The sequence below is a fragment of the Lotus japonicus genome, chromosome 1, assembly GCF_012489685.1.
Source record: "Lotus japonicus ecotype B-129 chromosome 1, LjGifu_v1.2".
Taxonomy (NCBI): domain Eukaryota; kingdom Viridiplantae; phylum Streptophyta; class Magnoliopsida; order Fabales; family Fabaceae; genus Lotus; species Lotus japonicus.
The window spans coordinates 1,399,841-1,424,012 of NC_080041.1; the positions used below are offsets into that span (position 1 = coordinate 1,399,841).

General features: G+C 32.7%; 3 protein-coding genes across 3 annotated transcripts; all 3 read right to left on the reverse strand.

The window, feature by feature from the left end:
* Nucleotides 1–6,744: 6,744 nt before the first annotated feature.
* Nucleotides 6,745–10,894, reverse strand: LOC130732941 (probable amino acid permease 7). Its single transcript, XM_057584964.1, has 7 exons — nt 10,623–10,894; nt 9,643–9,879; nt 9,237–9,330; nt 8,633–8,847; nt 7,998–8,131; nt 7,685–7,912; nt 6,745–7,357 (listed from the first exon to the last, which is right to left on the reverse strand). Exons 1-7 carry the CDS (start codon nt 10,672–10,674, stop codon nt 6,956–6,958), a joined length of 1,362 nt encoding a protein of 453 aa, XP_057440947.1. The 5' UTR covers nt 10,675–10,894; the 3' UTR covers nt 6,745–6,955.
* A 3,097-nt stretch (nt 10,895–13,991) lies between these two features.
* On the reverse strand, nt 13,992–17,952 carry LOC130732943 (cytochrome c oxidase assembly protein COX15-like). The gene is made up of 7 exons (XM_057584967.1): nt 17,624–17,952; nt 17,004–17,302; nt 16,100–16,325; nt 15,765–16,010; nt 15,547–15,657; nt 15,014–15,145; nt 13,992–14,412 (listed from the first exon to the last, which is right to left on the reverse strand). The coding sequence occupies exons 1-7, from the start codon at nt 17,804–17,806 to the stop codon at nt 14,242–14,244; spliced, it is 1,368 nt and encodes a 455-aa protein (XP_057440950.1). The 5' UTR covers nt 17,807–17,952; the 3' UTR covers nt 13,992–14,241.
* A 308-nt stretch (nt 17,953–18,260) lies between these two features.
* LOC130732942 (probable galactinol--sucrose galactosyltransferase 1) lies at nt 18,261–23,784 on the reverse strand. The gene is made up of 13 exons (XM_057584966.1): nt 23,274–23,784; nt 22,820–23,088; nt 22,441–22,531; nt 22,038–22,086; nt 21,827–21,918; nt 21,622–21,729; nt 21,120–21,254; nt 20,611–21,021; nt 20,282–20,423; nt 20,108–20,175; nt 19,780–19,914; nt 19,447–19,664; nt 18,261–19,347 (listed from the first exon to the last, which is right to left on the reverse strand). The coding sequence occupies exons 1-13, from the start codon at nt 23,462–23,464 to the stop codon at nt 18,971–18,973; spliced, it is 2,286 nt and encodes a 761-aa protein (XP_057440949.1). The 5' UTR covers nt 23,465–23,784; the 3' UTR covers nt 18,261–18,970.
* Between the last annotated feature and the right edge of the window lie 388 nt (nt 23,785–24,172).

The following is a 24,172-nucleotide window of genomic DNA, read 5'->3' on the forward strand; positions in this document are numbered from 1 at the left end:
TGGGTTTGATCCCTATAATCAGATGTATGGAAAGAAAAAATACAATAGTTAAAATTACAATTGGGAAAAAGCAGTTAACTATAAATATATTGTGTAGTTTTCTATAAATGAACGTGGAACTGAATTACATGAAATATAGTAATAATAGTATGTTTGGTTCCTCTCTAGAATCACTTCTGAGTAAACTGTCTTAGATTATATGTGCGAATCATGAAACCAAACATCCACTAAGGGGACAAAACTCAAAATAAATATCTTATGCACAAAGTACTATAAACCTTTCAGCTTACTTTCTCACTAACGATTCCTTCAAGTGATCCAATGAGACCCAAAACTGTCACAAGGAAGCAAACAAAGCTAAAAATCCTAAGAACAAGCCATTTTCTAGACCAAGCTTCAATTTTATTATGAACAAAGTTCATCTCCACTGGGAAATATATACCCAATGGCCAAAAGCCTAAGGCTCCTAACACTCCTAGAACTTGATTGAAGTAAGGGAACAATATTGCAAGTCCAGTGGTGGAAATTACATAGACTGTTCTAAAACATATTCTCAACATGTTTAGCTGAAAAGCTGGCAACAAAGGCAGCTTCAATTTGTAGAAATTATTCACAAAGCCACTGTTGGGATAATTTCTTGAACATCATCTATCAACAACACTATATATTGGCTGGCAGTAAATTTGATGAAAAAAATAAGGTAGAAGAATCATAACTATGATTTGTTTGGTAAACACATGATAAGACAGTAAAATGTAAAGATTGTTGAAATAATTAGTTCTGAAAAGACATGGTTGGTAACATCCAGAAACTACTCAAGATTTGATTTGGGCTTTAAATTAAATCTATAAGGATTTCCAAACTTGTACTAGGAATTTTTTTTAGTTAATATTTGTTTTATACTCTTCATAAAATAACTTTAATTAGCAGCACTAGTACCTAGTATCCTCCAACCAAATGAAGAACTATGCAAGCATTAGCTAAGTCAATGAGCCAGTAAGGCTCATAATAGCCAAACTCTGTCAAGAGGTTCCTGGTGTTTGATTTCCAAAAGCTGCAAATCCAAAGCAAGCACAGCAAACTACTATCACACAATTCTTAAGTCTTCACTGCTGCAATTAAATCCGCACTCTCATCTCAATAGTGAATACTCTTAGAGCCACTACCATTGTGGTTCAGTCAAGTCCATCCTGAACCACTTTCCCAGAATCTACACATCAAAGAACAATGCGCGCACAACACAGAATAATGCCATGCATAATACTAAAATCAGTTCCAAAATTATGAAGGCCAAACATAACAAGTGATTGTATTAGAAACCTAAAACTGCAAATACAGAGAAATCCACAAAGACGTACATATTTTCAGTACTTCTAGTATCCTGCACGAAGTACACCCTCAATCGCGCTCTATTCTGAATCCTCTTCGGGCTCTCACTCATGCGTAAGACCAAGATCTCGCTCATGTCTAAGAGAAATTCCACAGAAGCAGCCTTAGACGGAAAGTTAGCAGGAAACTTCAAGACGCAGTTTCTGACACCGCGCTTGTAGATCTCCATGAGCTCGTCAATCACGTCGGAGTATTGAGCACTAGTCTGAAACTTGTCCGGAAGCGAATCATCGGTGCAGTTCCCATCTCGTCCTTCATGAATTCACTTACAAGTGTCGAACATGTTACTCTTGGTTAAGGATTACCCTGAAGGCGAGGACACCTTCCACGTGGTTGAAGCGGCGTGGCGTGCCAAAGGGAAGTTTGAGGTCCGCTTCATGCGTGGAGTTAAAACTTGTGGGCACCACACATCAAACATCCCTTCGACACTCCATTATATTAAGGCCATCATTATGTGACTTTCGTTGTCTCTTTTGCTTCCTTTTCTTTATATATATTATAAAGAAAAGAATTGAGGGACTTAATTGAAATTAAAATTTTAGTTTTTTATTTTATTTTTTAAAAAAATTTACATGTCATTTAATGAAATGACGTGGCAGGTCCACATAGGCCCAAAAAGGACATCTGGATACGGCGACCGGAGGTTTTTAACGGCAATGACGATTTTCAAACAAAAAACCTAAGTTCGAGGGCGTCCATAAGAAGATTTTCCGGCGAGGGACGAAAATCGAATCTCGCTCAAAGTTCAGGGACGGGTTCTACTAATTTAAAAGCTTACTTAAAAATAGATTTAACAATAGTTCATGCAACTAATTTAACTACCTAGTACCTACTTATTCTTAAAGACACTTAGTTAATTAAAAGTAATTTTAATAAATAAAAGATGTAATTTAATCTTTTCATATTATTAGTTTTACTAAATATATATTAATGCATTTCATAAAATATTGTGAGCATTTGTATATGTACACACATATATATATATATATATATATATATATATTAAACATGTAATATATGTTGATTATATAAACATGCATTATAAGTGTTTTATATATACATGCATTATATGTTTTATGAATAAAAACACATAGACTCTATGAGATAATCTAGAAGTCTCTAGGTATATTTTGATTTATATTTATAAATATGGGAAAAAAATTACATACAAATAATATACTTTTATAGAATAGTTATCAACAAATAGAATTGTGATTTTAAATAATTTTAATGTTCAATATTTTTTTTAATTTTGTATTTAGTAGTTACTATTATTTTATTAATTTAGAAAGGGCTAAATATGAAAATTGATAATAAATTTTTATATTTAAATAATATTATCCAATAATCTAGGTAATTTTTGTCAAACTATAAGTAGGTTTTATTGTATTGTCATGAAGAACACAGTATATTAAAAATAATTCTACTGATGAAGCATTTTTGTTCCTAGTAATCGATTTTTTTTCCATTCAAATGGATATATTACTTACTATTTGTGTCGTTGATAACTTAACGACAGTTGAGGTCGTTAGTAACTTACCAACAAATATGACTGTCGCTAAGTTACCAGTGGCTTTTAAAAATCGTTTGTAAATATTGCTGAGGAGCTTAATAATGATTGATATTTGACTGTCGGCATTTCTCTTTACTAACGACTTTTAGGGCTTACCAATTATTTTTGTCCGTCAATAATCTCATTTTTCTTGTAATGAATTTCATTTCTACAACTTACAACTTAACTTTATATATTATAATAGATTAAAGCGGCTTCATAGATGTGCAAATTATTTTTCGATGTACCAAAAAAAAAAGGTGTGCAAATGTATTTTAAAGAGAGATTAGATGAAAGGTTAATTATATTCATTCAGTCATATCTCAAACTTTTTTCTTATTCGAAACTCATTATTGGATGTTGATGGAGTTAAAAATGTTACTGAAAATGATCATTTGAAAGTTGAATAGGGAAGAGTGCTTCAACTGTTTAAAATTGTGGAAATGAGAGCGGATTTTTAAGATGTAGCATCTCCACGTCTCAACTTTAGATTTAATATACTATTAAAAACACGCGCAATACACGCGGGAGCATATAATTTTGTAAGATGGTTGAGAGATTAGAAAATACAATAATAATAATAATAATAATAATAATAATAATAATAATAATAATAGATTTGCAATTATTTTTAAATTTCATAATGTACTATTTGTATTTTTAATAAGAAATTAAATTATTATAATAAATTTATATTAACTTTTTCGTATTTAAAGTACTATTTGTATTTTGTGGAAGATGAAAAACTATAATTTCTATGAGATGACAACTAAGCTAAATATGTGATGTGGCTGAAGTAAATGACACGTGGCAACGTTGCATTTTGCGCTTCGGAATTTATATATTACAATAGATAGATAGATATGGTTACCATGGTTAGCATGAAATTGGTTAGCAGTAACCGCTTCACTTCTCTCTTGTGTGAACTTTCTCTCTACTTTTGAAAAGACAAAATCAGCCCTATGATGTAACTTGGAGAAGAAGCTTCAAACTCAAAGGAAGTGGCAAATTCAGTAGTTTCAGTAGAAAGGAGGTGCATATGTATAAGACGTTTTTTTGACTATAAACTACGTGGAAATATTTAATTTAACAAACGGAATGGTAGTATGTTGGTGAAAATAAAAAAATAAATAATGATAATCCATGATTTTTCTTGCCTCATTTGATTTTTGAATTGAAAATAAATTGTTTTGCCCATACAAAATTATGTGTAAAAATTTAATGAAAGTTGTATGTAGAAAATACAACTTCTAAATGGAAATAAGAGTAATATTGTATCTTCTAAACACAAATTATGTTATAATATGATTTTGTGATTTCTTAAAAAAAAATCTGTAATACTTATAAAGACTTTTAAGTTGGAAAAGCATCATCTTATCTAATTTCTATGTGAATGGTGGAAGTGTCTTTGGTCGTGGTCCTTTTATCCATTGTGAGGTAATCATCGCCTATATGCTTATTTCTTCTTAATTAATGAAGTGCATTAAAAAAATGGTAAATTTGCACCACTTCAATAATTTTTCATACAAATTACTCCATTTGGTGAAAAAATCTAGAATACATTACATGAGTTTGAATATATTTAAGGGTACTAATCTATATATATATGTAAACGAGACTTGAGGTTTTGCATGTATTAAATGCATTAAACCATAAAGCTCCAATACATTTATATTAAATACATTAAAAAATAACAAAAAATATTAAATATATTAAAAACTTAAAAAAAATATTTGATAAAAAAACTATTCAACTTCTTATATTAAATAACAACATCCATAAATTTATAATTGACTTGAGCTTTGCATTTGACAAATATATATATATATATATATATATATATATATATATATATATATATATATATATAAAGCATACTTGAACTTTTGTATTAATTATTTTACCTTTGCATTAAATACATTAGATAATCAAATAAAAAACTAAAAAAAAAACTACATCTACTTTATTATTCATTATATTAATTAATAATTATTAACCTTTTCATTTTCTCATATTTTAAAATAATTTATAATGTTGATTAAATTTTAATTATTAATTATAACTTCAGGAATTTTTTTTAATAATAATAAAAATAATAATTTAAATTGACTACCTTTACATCAATAAAAATATATAGTAACATCAATTTTACATTTACAACTAATTGTAAAAAATTTAAAATTCTTATATATTAAAATCAAAATTATGATTTTAATTATTATTATTAATCTTTTTTTTTCGAGAACAAAAGTGATTTATTAATAAGTTGATGAATTTTAATTATTAACCAATAAAACTTTTTACTACTTCTTAGGTACAAATAATAAATTAAATACTAAAGTTACATATCATGTTCATAATATATATATATATATATATATATATATATATATATATATATATATATATATAAAAGAATATTTGACTTGAGTTCTACATTACTGGCAAGATTGATTAATTTTTCATTTCCATTTTCATTTCAATTAATTATCAACCTAAGGTTGAAAGGAAAATAAAAGATACAAAATTAGCCCAAACTAATATCTTTTAAATAAAACAGACATGTTAGATATTGAAATTAGTTATTGGTTGAATGCTTTTTGTAAATAAATATTTTGAAATTGACTTTTAAAATATGAAATGATTTTGTATGTTGTTCAAATTAACTACAATATAGTTGCGTAATGTTTTAAAAAATAATTTAAATTACTTGTGATTTGTCTTGATAATGATAGTAATAAGTTATTGATGAATATTTTATGTTTTTTTTCCGAAAATGATATAGATATTATATAACTTTATTAACTATTAATTGTCAACTTTTCAATTTCTTATACAAAAGAATAATTTATTAAGTAGTTTTTATAAATAGTTAGAATATTAACCATCAATCATAAATTAGGGGAAAATTAAGAAATATATTTATATGTAGTAAATATTAATAATTTAAATTAAATAATAGTCTAGATAAAATTCATTAATAAACACTCTAGAAAAATAGTTTAAAAATTAAATAATTTTCTCTATAAGATATTTACTATTGAATATATCGCATGCGTGTATTATTTTAAAAAAAATACTTTCAAATGTTTTTTTTGACCTATTATATAGTAGTAAAAATATTTTCTCAAATTTTCTTATGTTATTAATAATTTTTTCCTTTTCAAAAATTTTTTTTAGGGCTAATGGTCAAATTAGTCCCTGAGTTTGTAAGCGAGTTTGGTTTTAGTCCCTCTAAGGATAAATGACGTTTAGTGGCAGTCAAAAACTGCAGTGATTGTAAAATTGACTACCACTAAACGTAATTGATCCTTAGAGGGACTAAAATTAAAGTCCTTTGTAAACTCTGAGACTAATTTGATCATTAACCAAAAAACTTATTAAATTTCAGTAATATCATTTATTTACATAAAAGGAACTCTAATACAAGCAATTTCATGCATAAAAAAACTCTAATACTCTCAATTTAGATGTCTAAACACAATAATTGTTTCTATTATATTTTTATTAAAGAAATATTTTAATATTTATTATTTATAGAATTACTCTATAGTAATTTTCATATAATATCAAAAAAATTTATAAATAAACTCGTGCAACGCACGGGTATAATATCTAGTGGACTTGTATGATAGAGCACAAGATTAATTAGGTATAAACTTTAAATACATGTTTTTTTTTTGAAACTAACTTTAAATACATGTTGGGTTGAGTGGATAGGGTTCAAGATCTTAAGTAAGTGCTCTTGGGTTTGATCCCTATAATCAGATGTATGGAAAGAAAAAAAAATACGATAGTTAAAATTACAATTGGAAAAAAGAAATTAAGTATAAAAATATTGTATAGTTTTCTATGAATGAACGTGAAACTGAATTACATGAAGTATGTTGGGTTCCTCTCTAGAATCACTTCTGAGTAAACTGTCTTAGATTATATGTTTGAATCATGGAACCAAACATCTACTAAGGGGACAAAACTCAAAATAAATATCTTCTGCACAAAGTACTATAAACCTTAGCTTAGTTTCTCACTAACGATTCCTTCAAGTGATCCAATGAGCCCCAAAACTGTCACAAGGAAGCAAACAAAGCTAAAACTCCTAAGAACAAGCCATTTTCTAGACCAAGCTTCAACTTTATTCTGCACAAAGTACATCTCCACTGGGAAATATATACCCAATGGCCAAAAGCCTAAGGCTCCTAACACTCCTAGAACTTGATTGAAGTAAGGGAACAATATTGCAAGTCCAGTGGTGGAAATTACATAGGCTGTTCTAAAACATATTCTCAACATGTTTAGCTGAAAAGCTGGCAACAGAGGCAGCTTCAATCTGTAGAAATTATTCACAAAGCCACTGTTGGGATAATTTCTTGAACACCATCTATCAACAGCACTATATATTGGCTGGCAGTAAATCTGATGAAAAAAATCAGGTAGAAGAATCACAACTATGATTTGTTTGGTAAACACATGATAAGACAGTAAAATGTAAAGATTGTTGAAATAATTAGTTCTGAAAAGACATGGTTGGTAATTGATAACCAAGTCAAGACAGTTAATTAGTAGCATGAGTTGATTTCTCTTTTCTCATAATCAATTCTAACATCCAGAAACTACTCAAGATTTGATTTAGGCTTTAAAATTAAATCTATAAGGATTTCCAAACTTGTACTAGGAATTTTTTTTTAGTTAATATTTGTTTTATACTCTTCATAAAATAACTTTAATTAGCAGCACTAGTACCTGGTATCCTCCAACCAAATGAAGAACTATGCAAGCATTAGCAAAGTCAATGAGCCAGTAAGGCTCATAAAAGCCAAACCCTGTCAAGAGGTTTCCTGGTGTTTGATTTCCAAAAGCTGCAAATCCGAAGCAAGCACAGCAAAGGTAGAAGGATGTTGTAGTCAAGATAGCAATCATTGAGGCCTTTTTCATGGTCTTGTTCTCTGGTGGAGGAGACTCCAAAGTGTCCTTCACTCAAAAAAAAAAGAAGTTCAATACATCGTTTCAGCTTTAACTTGTGTCTTTATTTTACCCATTTGGAATTGAAAGGTACCTCTATCTCAAGGAGGATGACAGTGTATGGATAGGCAAAGGCAATATCCCCAAGTGCTTGGAAAACTAACCATAACTTGTCAGCTATATTTGAAGTTGGTACTCCTGTTACACTCCCCATCATTCTTCCATTTTCTACAAGTGCAAACAAAAGTCTCAGAGCAGCTATCCCAAAATATTAAGTTGTTAGGTGAAGACAATTTAAATGAATTTTTTAACACGATTCCTAACGCAAGAGCATATTGGACTTGATGCATAGGCAGTGCAAACATTTTCTCTCACAGTGGATTGAAATAAAAAAAGTCATTAGGTGAATGTAACAAAAATTCAAACACACACCTAAGCTTTTGAGTGAAGACAAATGAGTGGTTTTATATTATATTTCTAGGAGCCTTATGTTCCATTCTTCTCCTTTCAGTTCTTGATTGTAAGAAAATTTCATGATATAGTTCATTTCTTCATCCATAATATAAAAATCCAAACTTTTGTGCATTTAACATTTGAGAAGTGTAGCAGCTTGATATAGGTTTTAGTACAAAAATACTTTTATTTTTTCATCTTGTTGCTTCAATGATCAAAAGACTTGAACTGATAAGTAAGCAGAACCTTAAATTAATGAATGAAAATGAAATTTACCAATGACTGTTTTGATGCCAAGTCCTAGTCCAACAGTTGAGTATGTAAGGGACATGATGGCTGCAACAACTGAAACCCAAGCCATGTTGTGGAGATCTGGTATGAATGACATGATGACCTGAACAACTCCAAACAGCACCATATACATGGAATCCCCATATTGACAAGGAGCATGGTGTCCTTCTTTGTGATAACAATTTGATTTCAGAATCGCTCTGTATTTGCAGAAAGAACAAGAACAAAAGTGTTAATGGGACAGAAGATGATAGCTGCAACTCAAAAGTGTCTTGTGTGTGTTCGGTTCCATGTTTAGGAGCTTCGAATCAATTCTCAATTTCTCATAGACCAGAATCACTTTTAGGTATGTTTGGAAATCGTCACAGAGAATTGGTACCAATTCTGCGATAAATTAGAGAGAGTAACTTCTGCAGCAATCAACTGTGAGATTTCAAATTTGGATTTCACATTATTACCTATATAGAAATCACTTCAAACACAAACCACTTCCCTTTCAACTCATTTTAAACTCAATTTTACCATAATCATTTTCATCAAAATCATTCCTATTCAAAAACAATTCTCACATTGCACAAATAGAGCTTACCTGATGCTGGTAGCAGATGTAATGACATAAGCTGTAGTGGTCCCAAATAAACTTGCATGCACCAGTACTCCACACACCTTTTCCCTTATATCTCCTAGTTTATCATAACAATTCTTAATCATTATTCAAAGACAACTAATGTTTTTATTGATAATTACAAAATAGTAAAAATACTATTTTATGAGAAACTTAATTATAGCATGTTTGGTTCCATGGAAAATACTCTGTAATCACTTCTTTATAGAACCTACAAGTCTTAAATTCTAATAGTACATGTTTGAGTCAGTTTGTCTTTTCTCATAATCAATTATGGCACCAAGAAATTACTCAAAAAACTTTACCGAGAATTGATTTTGCCTTTAGAATAAATTATCAAAAAAATCATGAAACCAAAAGCTTCACCAACCTAAGTAGAGTTTGACAGCACCCATGTAGGAGGAGCTTGTGATGGTTCCATATTCAGGATCAGGGAATCTGTAGCAGTCACAGAGAAGGTTTGTTGAAGCAAGGGTAGTCCCTGCAAAGAGTAGAATGGCAAGTGGACCAGCAATCCACCCTAACTGAGCCACAGACCATGCTAATGACAGCACACCTGCCCCTATCACCCCAGTTATAATATGTGCCACTGCACTCCAAACATTACCTTCACATCACAAGCATTTTGAATTGGAATTAGTTATAGAGTAATGATACACAGCAACGGAATTCTCCCCACACTTGTTCAACATACACATTACGAGCAACTTTTGGCTCCACAAACATTTGTGGCAGTTAAAAGCTGATTTTTTCAATAGTTAAACAAATTTGCTAAAAGTTACTCTACAATCCCTCAATACATGTGATTTGTCTTGCTTGCAATTAATTTTTTTGTGCAGTCACTATAGTTTAGAAATCTCAGCTGTAGACTGATAGTTCAACTTTTGAGTTTAACAAGTTACATGTGATTTGAGCCGTCAAATTCAGTGGCTGAGATTCCTTGACTATAGTGACTGCACAATTCATTTCCTATTACACCAGTAGTTCATACTTTTTTCTTCATCATATATAATAGTGCTGTAATAAAAACTTTTTTTCCATTGAAATTTGGAAGTTTATAAACTTTTTTAAATAAAAGTTTACTAACTGCCATTCACACAGCTACCAGTCCAACAAATGATCTTTATTTCATTGTTTGAATCTAACAAAGACTAGTTTGGTTACAGAGCTTGTGCATGTAATAGTAAAGGCAAAAACTCCATTGGGAGGAAGAAGATGAGTGTTCTTCTACATAAAAACTAAAAAGCATGTATAAACATTTCGGATGGGACAAGTTAGGCTTATGAGTAAGATAAATAATGAATCATTGAAGATTGAAGAGGCCAATTTAGAGATAGAAGCAGCAGTTACCGGTTCTTCTTCTTTGAATCAAGGGCAAGTTGTATGTTTCTTCCTCACCCATTTTCTTGAATACTTTCCTCCAATGGTTGATTAGTTCACTGCTCAATTGTCACAAGGCACAAGTGATGAAAAATTGAAAATTAAAAGCTTGAGTATATGTGAATGAATATTTCAAGTAGAACTTCTATATATATATTTATATCTCTTGAGTCCTTTGCTTCTAGTCCTAGATAAACTTGACGGGTAGCTAGATTGAATTCGAGGGAACTTAGAAGGAAAAAACATGAAAAATCTCTTAAGTTTTCTTCTCATATAAAATCGGTTTACTTTTCAAGTTAAATATGACAAACTATCTACCTAGTCCAATATGAAAAAGTTTGAATTGGAATGTTATTGGATTGAGTTTTTATTTATAGTTTTTCCTTTAAAATTATAATATATAAATATTAAAATATAAACATATAAGAAATATAATAACAAATAATTTACTAACATCAAGTATATTATTTATAAATCATAATATAATCAATGGACCATTTACATGTATTTTTATTCAAATGATTACTTAAGAATCTATATATTTAAATAAAACTTTGTAATATAATACATTTATAAATATCTTGGAGTTTAATACATAAGTATGAATCATGTAATATATTTGTAGATAAAATTATATAATTTTTTTCTAAAGCAATAAAATTATATAAATTTAAAAATTGGTTTTTTGCCAAAAAAATTGTTTAAATTGTATTGTTCTATTTTCAAACATCACATCTAAAATCCAGTTATTTTTTATTGGACCACTTGATGGTATTAAAAATTTAAAATAGAACCCTAACCAACCAATGGTTCTGGTCTTAGGGAATCATGAATCTTTCTTATTATAGATATATAATAATGATTTAATTTTGTGATAAAAATAATCAAATTATACCCTACCTACTGTAATAAAATAATAATATTAATCAAATTATACGCCATGTACTAAGATATAAGAAGAGCCTACGTCGTAGTGCCCTTTTATTCAACAAGTAACTTAACACATACGAAATACATTAAATAAATAATTTCGCCAAGGACATTGGCTAAAATTCATATCCTGTAATGTAGAAGAGTTAGATCTAACTCACAATTGTTAATTAGCACTCTAGTAAAGAAATGGTTCTAAATTTCTAATTTCGGAAAGCTTCTTTTTGTTTTTTTGTTTTTTGGTGAATGAGGTTTCTCTGAAGTTATACGTGTATATCACTATAGTATATGATGTCTTTGCTTGTAAGAAATAACCATCTAGTTTAGGGATACAAAACAGGGTTTATCCCAACACGCAACGCAATAACTAGACTGGGTTAATGTTTTTGGTAGCATCTAGATTTAACTTAATCGTATTTTATGTTAAATCAAAACATAAATATACGATTATTTGATGCTTTAACATGGAGATATAATATTCTTGGACCAATGACGTATGTAACAAAAAGTCTTTAGCAAGATATAGGTAGCTAGTCTTTGTGCTTTAGTCCCACCATGTAACAAAAAAAAAGTGTTTTAGCATTGTTATTAGATTCTTTTAATTTACAACCATTCCGCAAGCCAAAAAAATCAGTATTCAAATATAGTAACTAATAATTTATTCATATGAGATGAAATTAAAAACACGTTATTGATCCATTAATTAATTCACATATTTTGTCAACCAACGATTAAGTCCTTAACTAACCTTTGGGGCAAAAGTGTTGCACACCAAAACGATGTTCACCCGAAATTCTCCTTTATGGAAAAAAAAAATGAAGCATTTCAAAACCACAAGTTATCACATCAGGAATGTTATTTCTTCACCTGAGATTTTGTCTCAAACAAAAAATTCTGAAAAAATAATCCTAAATCCTCTTAAAGTTCATTTACCTACTAACTAAATGAAGAATATATTAAACGTATTTCATATTTTCAAGATATTAAGTAATAGCCAAGTTTTTTTTCAGGTTTTAATAGCCAAGTTTGTTGTTAGGTGTTATCAAATGATCAAGGGTTGGAGTACCCCTTGTACTTCCTTTAATGCATTCTTTTTGACTTATAAAAAAAAAGTGATTATACAAGATTTTGAGGTTCTATCAGGTGAGAAGAGTTGTTTATGGTGAGAGATGAGAGTAATCAATAACAACCGTTAGATTATAATTAATGGTTCAGATTTAATCAAATTTAATGTACTCCACGTCACATTACTGATTCTAATTTTGCTAACCCACGCGCATCTCCTTTTTCTCCCGTTCCCTTTCTTTTTTACACTGCAGCTTCCCCTTCCCAGTTCCCACCATGTGGGTTGCAATTCATCAAACAGTATACTCAAAATCATGATGATATTATGCTTAGAAATCAAAGATCCCCAATCAGCAACGAATCCATGAAGCCCCACTTTCAATTTTGTGTATCAAGATGCAATTTCAATTAAGATAGATGAAGAACTGTAACTAAGGGATTTGAGAAATTATGAGGTTCTCAAACGACGTTCAAATTTCTTCTTCTCCTCTGTTTTGACTTGCGCATTCAACAATTACCCAGCATGAAAGCCCAGATTCAAACCTGAGCACGAATTGAACCCTAGCCTACATGGAAGAGAGAACCTGAGATAGGCAGAGGGGAACCTTGGCTGGCTTGGCAGTAGCAGAGAACGAGATCGAGGGAGGAGCAGCGGCGAAGGGCAGTGGCGACAAAGCCGGTGCGTGATGGAACTCCGGACACGGCGGAGCGCGGCGCAGCCACCTCGCGGTGGTCGCGAGTTGCGTCGGTGACAGAGAGTTGCGACGGTGTCACGGTGACAGCAAGAACAAGGTCGATGAGAAAGGCAAAGGTGGAAAATTGGCAATGGAATCGTGGAAGAAGGGGAGTCGATACTCAATAAGGAAGAAGAACACGCGCGTGGGATTAAAATGTTACCATGAGAGAGAAGAACATGACATCTGTAAAGTTAGATTGAATCCTAAACGTTGATTTTAATCAGATGGTTATTATTGAATCCTCTCACCTCTCACAATAGCACACTCCTCTCACCTGATATGCTCCCTATATATATATATATATATATATATATATATATATATAATATACTTGTGTGTGTGTTTTATGAATATATGTTAATAAATAATATATACTTAAGTTTGATGCACCGTTCAAAAAAAAAAAAGTTTGATGCATAATGCAGTTCAATCATCCTACCTCTTTCCCTGTATTACGAGGCTTTAGTCCCCAACTTGCTCAAATCACCAAGCCTCAATCTTTGAAGTAAGAACCTTTGATTGAGAAACAAACAAAATTTGAGAGCAGTGACAGATATTTGTAGCTGAGTAAATTTTGGAACAATGATATGTGTCAAGAAAAAAGTCATTATGAAAGATGGAAGGCCATAGATTCTTCTTCCACTCTAAGTTGAATTAATTTACATAAGATTCCCAGTACTGACTTTCAGCATAAGTTACATAAATCATAGATGATATAATTAACAGATCAGTTGCATCATAATGAATTTTCAGGCCTCAAATGTGCAAACCAATTAAAGATTCCAACAGTGAAAAATTGGACAAGGAGCTCAATGCCAAACTCAGCATCAAAAAATAAATATCACAACTCTTTTCAGTTAGTTTGCTTTGACAACCTGAGGAAGAGATTTGAGAAGGGACAAGGATGGCTTTCGAACCGTGTGATTAAGCAGTAACATAAATGTCAGAAGTGTTAAGGCTCCAGCTTGATGTGCAGTACCCAGTGAAACAGGTACATATGAAAGAAGTGTTGAAACCCCCAATGTGACCTGTAACCATACAAAGTTAATAACATAATACAACTAATGACAAAATCAAACATAGTAGATTAAACTAATCAACTATCCCAAAAGCTTAAGTTGTTTGGTGAAGACATATATAGTTTTATAATTATATTTCCAACAAGTCCCATCAGGCAAGAGTTTGTTGGGCTAGAAGCGTGGACAATGCACAGACTTAATTACCTTGTGCTAAGATTAAACCTTTTACTTTGAATAACAAGGAGCGAACTCAATACCACTTGGTTATAGAGACTCTAATACTATGTACTAAACAACTATCTCAATAGTTTAAGCTATTTGGTGGACACACAAATGACTTTATATTATACAGTAGACTGATGACAAAAAATCAAGCATCAAACAGTTTTCCTTGAATTTTTTTATTTTATCTAGCTATTACCATCATCATCATCTTCGACTAGTTCATGAATCAGTAAAATGCTAATGGAACAAGTATGAGTATTCATCTCAGACAAGGGAGGGAGGCAATATATCATGAGGTAAAAAGCTAACCAGTGACAAAATGGAACCCAACAGCATAAAATGAAAAATGTTATAGACATATAAATCTGGAAACTGAAATAATGACCTGAAGAGCTGCCATGCCAACTATGCTTCCAATCACAGATCGTACTGCAGGGTGTATGTCCAGCTTTCTTGTTGCCCCCCACAAAGCACCCACGGAAATTAGAGTTGCAGTTGCAAGGATACGGTGATCGAGCTGTTAAAACAAAACACTTATTTAAACTTCATGTTGTTAAATTTCGAAGCACAAACCACTAAAGGAACTGGGCTGAAGTGCCTTTATTGCCTTGTAGCAGACAAGTCTAAGTGTCCAACAACATAAACTCATGGCTTCGAAGTTCAAAGGAAGAAAGAAATGGAAAAGTTCTGCTGACATTTGAAATTTAAATTTTGACTGGCAAATCACAGTCATGAGGATAAATCAATTGCTAACCTCTCCAAAATTAGATGCTTCAAAAAGTATTTCTGAATACTTCATTCGTTGCAAAATTTAAAACTCTTGAATAGTGCATAAGAAACCAATCTAGAGTATAAGTCAAAAGAACAAAGGTACAACAATTTTAAAAACTTATCAGTAATAAATCAGCATGGAATTACCTGTACAGTCGATGTATTCTCAAAGAAATTTCGAATCAGAGGTTTCATTTCAAAAATGTCTTCTGGTATCCATGTATCACCCATCTTCGGAAAAGTATTAAATGCATGCCCCTGGCAATCAACATGGAAGCAAAATGATTATCTTTCAACATCATCAAAGGCGCAATCAAAATTTCAAGCACAAATATGATAGGCATGAAACTGTTGTGCAAGCTTACAGCATCATTTCCAGCAACAAACGCACCAGAGACAGCAGTGAGACCAACAAGTAGGCTGACAGGCAATGCAAGTCTCCTTACTTTAGCTGCTCCACGAACCCACGTAACTGATTCAGCTGGTGGTTCTGGCATAACAACCGAAAGTGCAGTCCAAAAGAGGCCACAGTAAATAGCAAATGCTGATGTAAGGTGAGCTGCAAGACGATAAGGGCTTACCCTTGGTTGAGAATATTCAGTTGGGGGTTCCTAAGGAAGGAAAATGTCATTAGAATCTGGCTGTTCTAGTCAATTTGACTTGAAATAAACAAGACGTTTATTTTATTTTATGTTCCAACCTCTAATCCACTTTTGACCATCCACCAGCCAATGAGACCCTGCCCAGCACCCAGGGCAAACAGAGCAGAAAGTCTCAGTCCTAATCTCAAGGTAATATACCCTTTATGGAGAAAATATGAATATGGTAAAGCAAAAATAACTCCTAGCGCCCTTCCCCACATACGATGTGCATATTCCATCCAATATATGAACTTGAATTCTTCAATCGTCATCCCTTTGTTAACACTGCAACAAGTTGCAATAAGTTATCATCATACCATTCATAAGAACTACTACAGCTCTTTCAGGCGGAGCTTCAACTCACTTCCACTTGATCAATCCTTTTATTTTTACAATCGATCTATAATCAACGCTTAAACTTGTAAATTGTAATTAGCACTTGAATAAAAATGTCCATTGGCACAGCCCCCCTGAGGCCAATTTTAAAAAATTGATGTAATTAGCACTTGAATAAAAATGTCCATTGGTACAGCCCCCCTAATGCCAATTTTAAAAAATTGATTCATTTAGTAAATTATCTCCATTGTTATCATACTTATTATCATCTATATTCCTTGAAAGACATAACCGAAACAATTTTTCTTAAGCAAAACGTAGATATTTTTTATGACAAACTTGAGTACTATTGTTATTATCCCTTAGAAATTAATCATCTAATTTATAAGGTTGGATTCATTCATTTCAGCCATCTTCAGGAAGGTTTCTGTGCAAGTGTTGGGAAGTGTTTTACCATTCAATTCGCATAAGTAAATCCCTCTGTGCATTCCATATGTTACACTTTCAATTAGGCAGAACAATAAGAAACAGAATATTTCCTATAAAATTCATGAAAAATTATAGGTGTGCCAAAAACGTTTATTTCAAGTATATGATGCTGAGCTACAGCAATTGTTTGCATCTTACCGTTTGTATTCAGGTGACTGCTTATATTTCTCAAACTCTTTCAACCATTCCTCATCTGACAAAGGAGGAAGACCACCTGTGAATTTCCAATCAGTCATTGAAAGACCAGATCTAGTGAGTCTGGTTAAACCCCCAAGAAGCACCATGCTAAACACCCATGCGGCAGAGCCAAATAGCCATACTCCCACCACTTTCTGAGCATGAGCACCTCCTGCAACAAGCAGCTTCAACCCCTCCTTATGTTCAGCCCCAGCAGAAACCACCTTAGAAAAGCTCCTCGTGAATGACACATGATGTCCCTAATCAAAACACCATAACACTTTCCTCAGATACAAAAACACATTCACACACACAAAGCATAAAAATCAACAATTGTAGCTTTTTTTATCCACCAGAATACCATTGACACATTTCACACTCTATTTCTGATTGTGAATCTGGATTGAAAAAACATGAAGGATGCGATCATCCAATACAAAGTGTGATATGTGATTAAACTGAACTTGGCTTCAGAGTTAAGGTACATGGAATTGAAAGCAACAAAAAGAATGAAAAAAATGAATTTTGAAAAGAACCCAGATGAAAAAACAAGGTGGAAATGATGAAAGTGAAGGTAAAACCTTAGGAATAGGAAGGGATCGAAAAGCTCGAAAGCCATGGCTGGCAATGGAAGGAGAAAGAAACTTGAATGATTGTTGAGCAGAAGGGTGAGAGAAAGGCCTTGTGGTGGTGGCTCTAAGCTTGTGAATTGCAGCTTCTCTGCTTCGCTTCAGAATTGAAAACGCTGTTCCTCTCCCAAACATTGTTCTTCTTCTTCTTCTTGCTCTCACTCTGTTTTGTTTCTGCAATTCTAAGTTTGAGGGTTTAACCAAGGTTTTGTGATGTTCCTCCACCGACGTGTCGTTTTGTGCACCAAAAAGTTAAAACATAAACATCCTCATTAGAATATGGAACTAGGAAAAAAATGGGTGCAATATATACTTAGAAAATTTGTTTACTAATATGTTTTTGGTTACAAATGAGAGGCTACACTCCAAAGAAACAAAATCTATATTTATACAATATTAATTTAAAAATAATTATTTAATTACTACAATAAAATCTATATTTATACAATAAATAATACTTTTAAAACTATAATAATGATTAAGTCACACTAATAGTACTAAAATTTATCCAAATTACTCAACAATGACAATTAAAATCATACATAAAATTACCAAATATCCAAACCTAAGGTACATAAGTCATAACAAGTTAACAAAACATCAATACAAGTTAGGATAAACTTAAAACAAGAACAAGTAAGTCACTAGTCATCCAAATTTAAAATCCTACAACACCGTCGAATTTAGAACAACTAGAATCATAATCTCCATCATCACCATCAAGTTATTCCTCAGATGAGATAGACTTAGACCCTCCAACATTAGGATCAAGAACCAAATTCTCAATGTTGTCTTAAACTAGTTCAATGATATCCACAATATCATCATGATCATCAATATCATTCTCCTCTACATCTACCTTTTTAGTTATCCATTCATCATCAGATTGAATTTCATCAAAAGGAGGAGGAAGCCGCGTTGAAGGAGGAGGAAGTTGCGCTGGTGGTGGCGCAAGAGGTTGAGTGATTGGTGTTTTATTTCATCTACCTTTGCATGGTGTTTTATTTTTTGTCAAAGCTTTGTAAGATTAACTTGCATTCTGCTTATAGATTGTGTTTGCTTTGCAAATTGCACTCTTTGCTCTTGCACCAAGAAAATTGATACAAAGCTTTACTCTTGCATTCTGCCCATGTATATTACAATAAATTGATAAAAAGCTTTGTGAAATTCATTCACTTCACTTCTGATTATGCATTACAAGAATCAGTGACTACTAACACTTCCTGCTACTGGTCTTCATACAGATCAAAATGTCACCAATTCTTCATATACTCAGAAGTTTAGACAGTAGTCACTCATTCACAAATCAACGGAAATGCTCCATTGGTACAACTCTTTTTCTGGCACTCTCAAATCAATGATCACCAAACCAGAATCTTCCTCATACTTGAATTCCACCTCTTCTGAATCAACTGTAACTAACTTAGGCCTAGTTGATGAATAAGCACCAAACTGACCACAACCACACACTTTCATGGTAACATTTTTACTTCCATTAGACCCCAAACTGAACTCTTTAACAGCCCCTCCTGCATTGAACATCTTGATCAAACCAATAGGTGCAAATTTGATACCATCTGCTAACTCCTTCAAGGGAACTACTGTAAAAACTTGATATTCTTTTGATTTCAAGGTAATAGGGATAGACACATCCTTTGGAAGGTAAATTACTTCTCCTGCAAATTTGCATATAAAAACAAAAAACCATTATACGAAAAGAAATTTTATGAACTTTTGCATGGTTTGAAAGTGTTATGTCAAGAATAACAACATACCACCAACATGTGAAAATACAATGGAATCCCCATTCCATTTATCATCTGCAACCTTTGGTAAATAGTCAACATCTTTAGCTCTAATGATACCAGTGATTGTGCCTGGACTCACATCATGGATAAGGTTCTTCTTTCCATCTTTGCACCACCCAGCTCCTTGGCAATTGAAAACACCTACTACTCCGGAAAATTCATTCATGTTCCATATCTTCAGAAGACTGCAAAAGCAGCATTGAACGAGTTAAGAAAAACACATAAAGAACAAGCTACTACTATATCAATTGGTCAAATATATATAATTAGGTAACTAGATCATTTTGGATTTGTTTTTACCTCTTTCCATCTCTGGCAGGATCAGAAAATAAGCAATCCTTAGTTGGCCTTCCTGGAAGTTTAGCCCTCAAAATAGAACCATCAGGAAGTGCAAGCTTCTTCAAAAGATTAAAGTCATGGTGTCCTGGCTTGTCACTGCACAATATAACAACATCCTAATGTAAGATACCATTGATTATTTTTGTTTAATGCAGTTGCATCGACAAGAGCTTCAACCCGAAACCTCCGTTTAAACTAGAACAACCCCGACCAGTTGAAGTGGTAGATATCATTAATCTGATTCAGTTTCAAAGTATGGGGAAAAATAAGTGTTATCACCATTCATTACCTGACATAAATAGGGCAACCTCCTACTGCTCTAGCAGCAGCATGATATTCAGCCATCGGATGTAAGCTCTATTATGCATAAAAAAATCCAAGTTAATTTGCTTATAGAGAAGTATGTACATTTTTTTTTGGGGGGAGGATATAAATAGAGATGGTCCAATATTTGACTAGTTACCTGAAACATATCCCAATCTGGCTGCATAAATTCACCAAGGAAAATAGTGTTGTAAGCAACAGAAGCAATGTGAATAGTGTGTGATGCAGGGTCCCTAGGCCAGAAATCATCTGAAGCCCTGATAACAGCTGAACGCTTTGCACTGCACAAAGGGAATTTCGTGTTAGGCATGCGGCAGTAAACATAAAACTCGCCGTATTTTTAATATGACATGGTATCCATATAGCCGATGTCATTAAGTGGGATAAGGCTTGTTTATGTTTATTGATATACAAATCTAGAGGAATGTTCATAAAATCATTCGCTATAGTTTTATAAGCAATCTCAACCTGTACAATCCATCAGTGTTGTGACTCATGCAAGATATGATTCCATTATCAGGGAAGTTCCTAGAGATTGAGGCCTCCAGTGCCTGGTGGTATTTCCTTGCAAGTTTTACCCTCCCACCATGTCCTGCGCCGAGAGTTTCAAGGATGTTCTGAACATCAACTTTGACACCATCAATACCAGCAGATGCGAGATATGAGTGAAGTTCATCATAAAAGTGAAAAACTTTCTCAGGATTCACAAGCCCAAGCCCATTGATGGTCATGGTATCTAAAGATTCATCTTCTTGATTGCATTTTACTCCAGGAGATGAGACAGGGAAGGTCATTTTTGACTCATAGTGCTCCATGCCTGTAACACCAGGTTTCACACCACCCCAATATCCTGTTATTGCATGCCACACATACACGTGCCTGAAAAATTGAAAGGGGATCCAAAGATCATGAACATGTGTAAACTAGATATCCTGAAACATTGAAGAAACACAAGAGAGAAAATGAAAATGTCATACTTTATGGCATGTTCTTGTTTGATTTCATTGGTAATGTGACGAAGTCCCATAGCTGGATCCTCTACCTGCTGACCCTCCTTGCCATCTTTCTGGAATTTGTGATTCTCTTTGATATGTGTTAAGCAATTTGCAAAGCTGTTGGAAAAGAAAAAGGAAAATAATTATAATAATTCATTGTTAGAAAATGTATGAAACTACTAGCATGTTTGGTTAATAGTCAACTGCTCTAAATCATTTATGCGTAGAAGCTACAAGTCATAGCTTCTCAGTGTCTTGCACTCTGTGTCAATGGTGATAACAAACATGCACTACAATCTGGTAATTCATCCTTATAAATAATATGTTTGATTTCACATTTAAACTTTTTAGAATCACTTTATCCCTCAGAAAAGCTATGTAGCTTCTCTCACAATCACTTCTGCTCCTATTGTAGAAATCTACCAAGTTTCCAAACATACATGAAACTACAATCTGATCATGAAACTTAGAAAAAAGTACCCACTTGGCTGCATTATCAGCTTTCCATTCAGTGCCATTAGGGTCCATGCTAACAGATTGCCATCCATCATCAATTATAACAAATTTAGCAGGAATTCCACCTTTTTCAAAACTGCAAAACAATGAAAAAGTAATGGTCACAAATTAATGTCTATGGGATGCATATTAAAACTTATAACTTGGACCATTTTCCTGGAAAGAAGTAGCACCTTTGTAATCCTTGCTTCACATTCTCTGAATTGACACTAGTATAGAAAGCATCCCATGTACACCACCCAAACCAGTTCAAAATATCTGGCATCTGAATACAAGTGGGAAAATAAAAATGAAATAAATTAGAGGTGATGAACTTTGAGATTCAGTACTCAGAATAAGTTAGTCCATGATATTTTCATTTTAGTGAGGGAAAAGATATTAAACCTTCTTTTTCTCTCTGTGAGAAAATGTCTTCAAGTGTTTCTCAACAGACCTGATCAAAATTGGATATAAATTAAATCAATGACTTGTGTTTTAAGCACATTTAAAAGAAGAAGCACTGCATATCCAATAGCATGCTAAAGCTAAAAGCCTAAAACAAACATTACTAGACTAATGAAGATTGTTCCAATTCTGATTACTTCAGAAGATTAGAAGTTGAAGTAGTAATGAAATGAACTTGAAAACCAATTCTTTTAACAACTAAAGAGTAAAGAGTAAAGTGAAATCACCAAGCCTTAAGACCTTTATGAATTGAAAATAAGGCATAACATTGAAACAAAAACAAAGGAGGGGAAAATGCTTAAAGAGTTATGTAATTGGTGGATAATTGAAAGGTCAAACTTACTTAACAGCATTTGTTATGACTTCATAAGGATCTGATCCAGCCCCAACAAACATCAGATGAGTCCCATCAAATTCCTCCACATCAGGACAACCTGCAATCAAACACATTTTTCCATCACTCTAAGAACACCAAAAATCATCACATATAAAAGGACAAACTTGATGTTATAAAGCTCCCGCTATGCGCGAGACCTAGGAGGAGAGGCCTTATAAAGGCAGTCTTTCCTTGCACTTTGCAAGAGGGTGATTACTCGGCTCGAATTTATGACCACAAAGTCACATGGCCACAACCTTACCGTTGTGCCGAGGCTTCCCTCTTAAAAAATGACATGTATGAAATAAATTAATGACTAGTTTGTTGTGTTCTGAGCACCACATACCACTTTCCACACAGATCTCAATCTCGTTCTGATCATTCCCCTGAATAACTGCTCTGAAATCTCCTTCAAGAATAGGTAAGAAAAGTGCATAGGTACTACTACTACCAGCTTGGTCTTCTCCATTGTTGATCCCTCCATCAATATCAGAACCATTATGTGCTTCAATAAGCAAGAACTGCGTCTCAATGGGAACTTCTTTTCCACAATTTCCCATTCTCTGTGTCATCCACCACATTTTGAAGCGAAATACACACATAAACCGCAACCCCCTGAAACAAAAACGCCAAAAAATATAGCATTCCCCCACAAACTACAGAATAAAAAAACAGAACAGTTTGAACTCATGTTCTGATATTCATTCACTGATTCACAACATAACACATATGCATGTAGAAACTGAAACAAGAAATGAAAACAGAAAAATTCTAATAGAGATAGAATGAACAGAACATACTCAAGTTTGCCAATGGGGAAGACTCTGCGGCTACCCTTTTGATCAGATTGAACCCCAATGAATGCTCCATTGAGCAAAGCACCACCAGATGCAGGGGTAACAAGAACGTTGCCATGAACCTGACTCAGAACCTTGTTCCCCAACACCATCAAGTTGCCATCAGAAACAGAAATTCCTGCTCCCACAGTCATCTTTCTCTGAAAATACTCTGTTTCGGAATATGCAAATGAGAAAAAACAGAGGATGTGATGTGCAGTGAAACAGGGGAAGGGTATTTATAGCTAACAAAACTTGCACAAAATGGTTTAATCAACTATCAGTATTTAAACTTTGATGGTTTTTTTCTTTCTTTTATCTTTAAAAGGAAACACATTTGTTATTCTATCCAATAACATTATTCAACTTTATGAAAAATCAAAACTTATGCACATGTTTTTTTATTGTATACATGATGGGATGAAGATGATGATGATAACACGTAACGCCGTGTTATAGGAATGAATGAATGAAATCAATGAATGAATGGTTTATGAATTGTCAATCTAGAAAAGAAAAGATATATTCTTATATATATTTTTGCAATCGCCACAAGAGAAAAAAAAACTATTTAACTCCAATTAATCACAGTAGACATAAGCTGTATTATTAATATTAATGATAATTTTCGGTGGTGCCAACTTGACACATTCTGCAGGTACAGTTTATACTCTGGATGTGGTCTACTCTTGTCTACTTTTCACTTTTTTGAAGCTAAAGGTTCTCATCATGGAATGCCAAAAAAACAAATCAAAATAAAGAAGTTACAACTCACAAGCACAGTTCTCAATTATTTGTTATTTTATTATGGGTATTGCACTAATTATATTAAATTTCTAATTACAAAATTGTGATGTACGTCA

What these genes read in the sequence shown, in the direction of transcription:
- LOC130732943 (XM_057584967.1), bottom strand. Translation starts at nt 17,806, where the DNA reads ATGTTTGGGAGAGGAACAGCGTTTTCAATTCTGAAGCGAAGCAGAGAA. An exon ending in GATCCCTTCCTATTCCTAAG is followed by an intron (nt 17,303 to 17,623) that starts GTTTTACCTTCA and finishes TGTTTTGATTAG; the next exon opens with GGACATCATGTGTCATTCAC. An exon ending in TGGTCAAAAGTGGATTAGAG is followed by an intron (nt 16,011 to 16,099) that starts GTTGGAACATAA and finishes TTCCTTCCTTAG; the next exon opens with GAACCCCCAACTGAATATTC.
- LOC130732941 (XM_057584964.1), bottom strand. Translation starts at nt 10,674, where the DNA reads ATGGGTGAGGAAGAAACATACAACTTGCCCTTGATTCAAAGAAGAAGA. An exon ending in TGCTGTCAAACTCTACTTAG is followed by an intron (nt 9,331 to 9,642) that starts GTTGGTGAAGCT and finishes ATGATAAACTAG; the next exon opens with GAGATATAAGGGAAAAGGTG. An exon ending in TGGCATCAAAACAGTCATTG is followed by an intron (nt 8,132 to 8,632) that starts GTAAATTTCATT and finishes TTGCACTTGTAG; the next exon opens with AAAATGGAAGAATGATGGGG.
- LOC130732942 (XM_057584966.1), bottom strand. Translation starts at nt 23,464, where the DNA reads ATGACTGTGGGAGCAGGAATTTCTGTTTCTGATGGCAACTTGATGGTG. An exon ending in TTCCCCATTGGCAAACTTGA is followed by an intron (nt 23,089 to 23,273) that starts GTATGTTCTGTT and finishes TTTTTGTTTCAG; the next exon opens with GGGGTTGCGGTTTATGTGTG. An exon ending in TGAGATCTGTGTGGAAAGTG is followed by an intron (nt 22,532 to 22,819) that starts GTATGTGGTGCT and finishes GTTTGATTGCAG; the next exon opens with GTTGTCCTGATGTGGAGGAA.